This window comes from Galeopterus variegatus, unplaced genomic scaffold (genome assembly GCF_000696425.1).
Source record: "Galeopterus variegatus unplaced genomic scaffold, G_variegatus-3.0.2 Scaffold7061, whole genome shotgun sequence".
NCBI lineage: Eukaryota > Metazoa > Chordata > Mammalia > Dermoptera > Cynocephalidae > Galeopterus > Galeopterus variegatus.
This window is the reverse complement of record NW_007733172.1, coordinates 158,214-166,310: the sequence shown is the minus strand read 5'-3', so window position 1 is coordinate 166,310 and position 8,097 is coordinate 158,214. Positions and strand designations below refer to the sequence as shown.

The 8,097-nt window shown below is 36.0% G+C and overlaps 1 protein-coding gene across 1 annotated transcript in view; it reads right to left on the bottom strand.

Annotated features, from left to right (window-relative positions):
• The window catches only part of PTPRC (protein tyrosine phosphatase, receptor type, C), a 62,318-nt gene that overhangs the window by 33,077 nt on the left and 21,144 nt on the right, over positions 1-8,097 (bottom strand). The window contains exons 9-11 of the mRNA XM_008591587.1: positions 7,611-7,730; positions 4,263-4,421; positions 2,229-2,437 (exon numbers count right to left, since the gene is read on the bottom strand). Coding sequence (XP_008589809.1) covers positions 2,229-2,437; positions 4,263-4,421; positions 7,611-7,730 — 488 coding nt within the window. The remainder of the gene's footprint in view (positions 1-2,228; positions 2,438-4,262; positions 4,422-7,610; positions 7,731-8,097) is intronic.

Genomic DNA, 8,097 nt, shown 5'->3' with positions numbered 1-8,097 from the left:
TAGGGTAGACGAAACAGAAATAAACATAAAAACAAGTTATGGTAAGTATAATGAAGAAAAGACTGCCTTTTGGACCGTGGGGGATGAGAATTGGTAAATAAATGATTATCTCCTACTTTGGATTTTTAAATTGTATTTTAATATGATATTCACATATTTTTCCAAAATAACATAATGTTTGAGGAGTGGCAGAAGAGAATTCTAGGAATAGAGAAGAAGTGAGTTAAGATGCCTTCAAAGAGTCAAACCTGGGTGTATTGGAGAAACTAAAAGGAAACCAGTGTGCCTGGTGCTTAATGGGCACTGGGGAAGTAGTGGGAAATGAAGTGTAATGTACGAAGATACAGGAATAACACAATTACATGGACTACCTTTGGAAAAAATGTAAATAGCAACTCACTCAACAAGAGTAAAATATCTGAAAAGACTAATCATATTGAAAAAAAAATAAATGGTTCTCAAAGAATTCCTCTACACTAAAGAGATCAAAAGAAATTTTTCAGGGAACTAATTATTCCTATACTATTTAAAGTTATGTAATAAAGGAAAGCAGAAAATATCACCAATTTGTTATATCAGGTTAGCATAACCTTTATACCAAAAACGTAATCAGAATTATGTGCACTCAGACCTGTGTTAACACCACCTCTACCCGCTTATTGAATGACCTTGCTATTCATAAAGACTTAATAAAATATTAAGCTGTTGATTTCAATAATACTTTACAAGAATAATACACAATGACAAAGCAGGGTTCCCCCCCCTTGGAATGTGACAATGCTTTAGACTTAGAAAACCTACTGCTATGATTCACCATATAAACAGATCACACCGTGTCATCACAACAATGGCACACATATGACAAAGAGTTTAATATCATTAATATCCAAAGAGCCTCCCCAAAGAAAACTGGACAAAAGAGGTAATGAACATATTACCACATTAATAACAGTAACAAAATTATATTTTTCCTCAACAGCAAGTTAAAAAGAAAACCCAAAACATTAAAACAAAAAGAGATACAAATACTGTATTTCACCTACTAAACATCAGAGTAAAAGAAGGGCATGTTCAGTGTTGGTGAGCCTCTCAAGAAACAGTCATTTCATATATTGATTCAAAAGGCTAATTTGGAGCTTTTAAAGAAAAATAAAGATAAGTATCAAAAAATGTTAAAATACATGTAAATTCCTTGTAAGCCAATCAATTCACTTCTAGGAATTTATTAAACATAAATGATTAAAAACAACGATTTTGCTATTGAACATAAGTGTGTTTACTGAATTTGTTTATATTAGAGACCAACAGATATAGTTAGTAGACTGTGACCAAGCCACATATAGAATCCTATACAACCATTAAAATTCTCATTGTCGTAAAATACTTAACATGGAAAGAAATGCATGATATAGTGATATATGAAAAATACAGTTTACCAAACTGTGTATTCTGAATATTGATATTTATTAAATGTATGTGAATATTCATTACATATTATTAAAGTATATATGCAAAATATGATCAGTAGAAAGTGAGATTATGGACATTTTTAATTCTCTGTTTCATTGGTGTTTTCTAATATATATTTCTAGTATTTTCTAGTTTCAAGGTACCTGTGAAATTTTTGCAATCGAAAAATTCACATTAATTAAGAAAAAAAGCAAAAGTAAAGAAAAGATTTGTCAAAGTATTATTTTCTTGTGCATAAAATGGTGTTTCTTGACAGAAGAGCAATACTTTAACTATTATTAAATTGCATCAAAATTCTAAAATATTCCAACAGAATATTTGCTTTAAACCACTGTTTTTAGTCCTAGTGATAAAAAGTTTGGAGTCAGATTTTTGAGACTTATAAAGTGATTCCATTAGACATTAAAAATTATCAAGCTTGGGGCCGGCCCGGTGGCGCACTGCTATAGTGCGCCGCTTGGGAAGCACGGCGGCGCTCCCACCCAAGGGTTCGGATCCCACATACAGACCGGTTCCCGCTCACTGGCTGAGCAAAGTGCGGGAGCAACACTGAGGGTTGCGATCCCGTTGGGGGTCCCGGTCTGTGACGGGGGCGACACTGAGGGTTGCGATCCGTTGCCGGCCATGGAAAAAGACAAAAAAAAAAAAAAAAATTATCAAGCTCAAGTGAGCAATTGCTCAGATGTTATTCAAATACTAGATATCAACCATTATTATGTAGATTGGTACTATAGTGATTATAGAAAACATAACCGTACCTCAAGCTTATAGTCTGTTGAATATTGAAGATTTTCTACAAGGAAATTGCAGGTAACTTTTGATTCATGTCTAACTAGAGTATCTCCAGTTTTAACTTCCAAGTGGTAGCTTGCACTGGGGCCATTAATGTCCTTAGGAGCGTCACATATAATAAGCATACTATTATCTGATTTCAGGGAGACACTCACGTTCTCAACTTCACCTGGACCTATCAAAATGAAGAAAGATTTACTATTTTAATCATTTGATAAATGAATATTTAAATTACTTGACAATACATGCGGCCAGTATAAAGTACTTAGAAATGTTGGTTTTGGGGTTTTGGATGATAGTACATTAAGAAAAAAAAAGCTGTAACAGAACATCTAAAAATAAATTATCTATATATTCAGTGTTAGCATATAGGTTGCACTTGAAACCATGAGAGTTCATGCACTCCCTGAAGGAGAGCGTGTAGAATTAGAGAGGAGAGAAAAAAAGGAGAGTAGGGGTGGGGAGATAGAGAGGAGGGAAGGGAGGGAAAATTATGATGATTGGGAGACCTCCAAACCCCACTATATGATCCAGGCCCTCTTTTCCTGAAATGCTTACATTTTCCAGGCAAACACCTGGATGCATTCTTCAGGAGCAGTAACAAATTGCCTTCATTTTCTGTGATATCACAGAAACTCGGGAAAATAACAAAAGAAAAGAAATCCAAGACCTGGACTTTTTAAACCAGAACCTAAATGATGTTAAGAGTATTTTGGGTTCAGCCCTGAATAGAACCACTTTTCTTCATGAGCCTGGTGCAAGTCACGGACTCTAGCTCTAGATGCTGCCTTGCACACAGGCATTTCTTCTTTCCTGTCCTTAAGGGAGGTGATCATACACCTAAAACGCAGATCTAGCTTTGGCTGTGGAAACTGTGAAGACATCATAAGCTAGCAGCAGCCAAGCTAAATGCCACTGAAAGCAAACCTCAAATGGGAAATGTGACACAAAATAGAACAGTAGGTCGTTCAGTGTAATAAACAGAAAAAAATGCTAACAAAGTATTTTATTTTATGAAATGGTTTATCAAGTGAACAGAGGTTAGTAAGTTAACACTTTGGTACTCTGTGGGACATGAATTGTCTGGTTTCAGTTAATATTTCTAGATAGTAAAGACAACAACAAACATTGCATTTTTTTATCTAAGTCGGTTGGGTACTTAATTGCTTGAAATCTTACAAGTCATACCAGTTAATATGCACCCNATCACAGAAACTCGGGAAAATAACAAAAGAAAAGAAATCCAAGACCTGGACTTTTTAAACCGGAACCTAAATGATGTTAAGAGTATTTTGGGTTCAGCCCTGAATAGAACCACTTTTCTTCATGAGCCTGGCGCAGGTCACGGACTCTAGCTCTAGATGCTGCCTTGCACACAGGCATTTCTTCTTTCCTGTCCTTAAGGGAGGTGATCATACACCTAAAACGCAGATCTAGCTTTGGCTGTGGAAACTGTGAAGACATCATAAGCTAGCAGCAGCCAAGCTAAATGCCACTGAAAGCAAACCTCAAATGGGAAATGTGACACAAAATAGAACAGTAGGTCGTTCAGTGTAATAAACAGAAAAAAATGCTAACAACGTATTTTATTTTATGAAATGGTTTATCAAGTGAACAGAGGTTAGTAAGTTAACACTTTGATACTCTGTGGGACATGAATTGTCTGGTTTCAGTTAATATTTCTAGATAGTAAAGACAACAACAAACATTGCATTTTTTTATATAAGTCGGTTGGGTACTTAATTGCTTGAAATCTTACAAGTCATACCAGTTAATATGCACCCAGTCTTCATTCTCACAATTCTGAAGAATACAGAGAACCCAGGAAAACAGTTTTTAAATTGTTTTATTTTAAATCATGATAAACCTTAGATGTTAACAAATGTGCCAGCTCAATGTGTTTCCCAAATGAAGCACAAAGATAGATGTATTGTAGACTAAAAAAAATCATACTTGCTCCTTGTCATTCATGGAAATCAGCATTAAAGCATAAAACTCACAGTCTGCATTTGTTCGAAAATTGCATCTCACAGCAGTTCCATTACGCTGCACTTTTGCTTTGATGTAGGCATACAATGATACACTATACTTTGTAAAAGGTTTTAAATTTTGCAAATCGTATCTGGTCTCATTTTTATTCAGACTGAAGCAGTATTCACCTCAGGGGGAAAAAAAACGGAAAAATTTAGTGAGTCATTAAAAGTCAGGATTAGCACATATTGAATTTAGTCTCCACAGGATATCATTCCAAGCCAACTCCAAATAATGAGTCATTAAGGAATAAGCACATCATCGATACTCAGAAGTACACCAGTTATCCGGAAAGATATTAAACAAATTCAATTATTATAAATACACTCAAATATTAAAAAATTAAGGTTTCATCCATTAATTTGGCACATAAAATATTTAATAAGTTCAGACACATTTGTGAAGATGGTCCCTTTTCTTTCTGAGAAAATACAGCCCTCAGTGGTTACTATCAAAGTCTTGAGTTGTGAGGTTTCAGAATGACTATTTTTTAGTGAACCTTTTCTGATATTTAACCTCCAATCTTTGAACACTGATATTAGCTAGTGGTTTGGACTTTAGGAGCAGAATCCATCTGGCCACCCATAACTAGGTCTCCACTATCATACTAATTTAAATATTATAGTAAGTCATGGGGCGGTGAAAATAAGCAAAAGCTTCAAGCTTGCAGTGGGGTCTGAGCTGTTCATTGAAAGGTAAATGAAACTGAATAGGTGTAAAGGAGAAAGGAAAACGTTACAAATGAAAGAAGGAATGTTTGAGTTTAAGGATAAACCTGACTAGGACAGCAGATTCTGGCCGGGGAGTAATATAAGAGCTGGGATCTTGCTGAAGTGCATTCTAACATTCAGGCAGAAGAGTTAGCATTTGTTAAGTGAAAAAATCATGAGCCACTGGCTATTTTTGAGTAGCCAAGTAACACCAGCAAAGATAGGTTAAAGGAAGACCAGAGCTGCAGCATGTTACTGAATAACAGTGACAGTGATAATAATAGTAATGTCAATAGTGATACAAACAATGAATAGCTTACTCTATGTGCCAAACGCTGTTTTAAGTGGTGTAACATTAATTAATTAATTGAACCACCACCATAGCCCGATCAGATGGTACTCTTGGTATCATGCCATTCTACAGATGAGAAAACTGAGCCAGAGAGAGAAAGCCATCGGTCCATAGCCTCACGGGAAAGGGAAAATGAAGCCAGGATGGGACTCAGGCATTGAGGCTCTAGAGACTGTGCTCCACAGTCTTCACCATTTCACGTGCCGTCTCGTGTGGAAGAGGGAACAAGGGCCTGCAGAGGGGCCAAGCTTCATTTTTGTCTTGGACACCTCGCTTCTCTGGTGCAGCTGGATGTGCCCGTGGACTTTCAAGAGCAGGACAGGAAAAGATCTAATATGTATTTATTGTCTCAGTTACTTACACATAAAGTGGAGATTATAGTAATATCTCCACATCATCATGGGATCCTAAATAGTCGGTGAGATGAAGTGACTGTTCTAGCCTTATTGAAAGTGTCTGTTTTCCAGAAATCCCCAGAGCTGGGGTTAACTGATTTATAACTGCTGACACAGTTCTGCCCAGTCCCTTTGAGAATTCTCTGAGGGCAGAAAAGGTGTGAGCTCCAGAACTGTAGGCTTCTCCCAGCTCCTCGTACGGAGTCTGGCTTCTAGGACAATGCCTGACTTCTTATTAGGATAAAATCCAAGTGTCAAGATGCTGGTCTCAAGGTCAACCTGGCTTCCATTCGGTGTTCCCAATTTTGTATGTTTGCAGAGTCAGTGTATGATCCAGAGTGGAGGCTGAATTCGGTTATCAGTCTGACAGTTCTGGGGAGAAGAACACTCATGGCCTGATATTGTCCAGCCTCCCAGTCTCTCTCCTCCAAACTGCTCAAGTGTTATATTTGGATAGATGTAAATTTGGCTAACACTACGTAAGAAAGAGCTATACTAGTTGCAAAAAAAACAAATAAAACAAAACATCAGATTGCTAATAACTAGCTCTTTTCCTAGTTATGGAAATAATCTTTCTTATTCTAATTATGCAAATACAGTGCAAATGCAGCCTTTAAAAAAAAGCTGTATAGAACACAAAGGAACTGTAAACATGCCAAATTTTCACCACATACTCTGGCATTCAAAATACTCATAGAGAAAGTGTAGAAACTGATGAAGACAGAAAGGGATGGTGAGTAGCATGTTCAGAGAAGAAAAGAGAAAATGAAGCAAAAACTTCTTACCGAAGCCAAGCAAAGAGAGGTTGGAAAAGAGGTGACCAAGAAAGCAAAGGGTATCTAATCATCTTCCTGTTTTACCTTTCTGGAATTTTCATTTTTCCTTTCTACTAGCACCTAACTTTTGAAATTACCATAACTTCAAATATATTGTAAATATTTCTTCTCCACAGCATTTGAGTCCTCTTGTGCTAATTTCAAAGCTACATGTGTCATTTAACTGCTTTAGTAGGCTGATTATTAAGATTGTTAATAATGTTATCAAGATATAAAATAACATGCTAAAGATAAATAGTTGTTTACTTTTCAAATTTTGGAATTTGTGTCTTGTTCCTTCCTGCAAATACAGAGACAAAATTCTATGAGATGTTCAGTTCAATCCTACCTTAACCTATAGGTGAAAGATTAGAGAGAGGGCTATCCCAGCTGTTGAGGTTGTTCTGAGATGCTTCTTTGAGACTCATTGTGTTCTACAAACATTTTAGATACTTTAAGTTGTATAGAACATGTTTGTTCTCTTAAATAGCCTCTCATTTAAAGGTTTTGTGGTTAACTCATCATAGCAAAATTTTTTGACTACATCTATTTCTTTAGAAGTCAGATTATAAACTAGAACTATGTTCCAAGATTCAACCAAACTGGCCTCAGTGGCAAAATGGATTCATGTTCACTTCTATTTTGAGTATATTAACTGGAGCGAGCTTTGGAAGGTGTTTGTTTGTTTATTTGGTGGCCTGAATAATGAGTTCAAAGCAGTGCAAATCACTTACATAATATTTGGAAGACAGTAATGTGTATTACCTTTTAGAAATTTTCTATCTCCAGGCTTTGGATTACAAAGATTGGAAATAAGACAGATCAAGAAAGATAAGCGAATCATGGAAATGCCCTGAGCTTTAGTCATTTCTGGAGCTGGACAATACTTATGAATGAAAGCAGTTCTAAAATCAAGGCATGGAGGATGCCCACCATAGTCTCTGTGCATAAAGTTCTATGGCTCACTGGTTCAATCCACATTTTCAGTACTTTCAAGTTGTGGGTTTCTCTTTCCTAATACGAAATTAAATTTTATACAAATTACCTGACTTATTATGATAACAAAGAGTAAACTTATGAAATAAACTTTGAGGGGGATTCCAGGTGATTACTCCTCCGTGTGAACTTTCATTACGACAAACCAGAATCTGAGGCTCTCCTGGAACTGTGGAAAGAGTAAGAATATGTAATATGAAAAATAAGGCATGGAAAAAAATTCTTCATATTATAAGCATGCATTATTAATGCCATATTTTGACTAATTATGAGTGAATAATGAAATGCAAAGAAAGATGTCTGTGTTTATTTAATTCACTTTAGAGTCAATTACTTTAACAAAGTAAATGTCACTCCAGAAAGGAAGTGTGGACCCTAAGCATTCCACTGACTTAGAGATATCTGAAACCGCTCACTTTCCTCTTACATACATTATGGTCCAGGTATCTTGGGATTTTCAGATTTCACCATGCTGAAAATCTGGCATTTCTAGCACTGATAAATTTAGCAATCAATATTTGAGTGGCACTTATTGC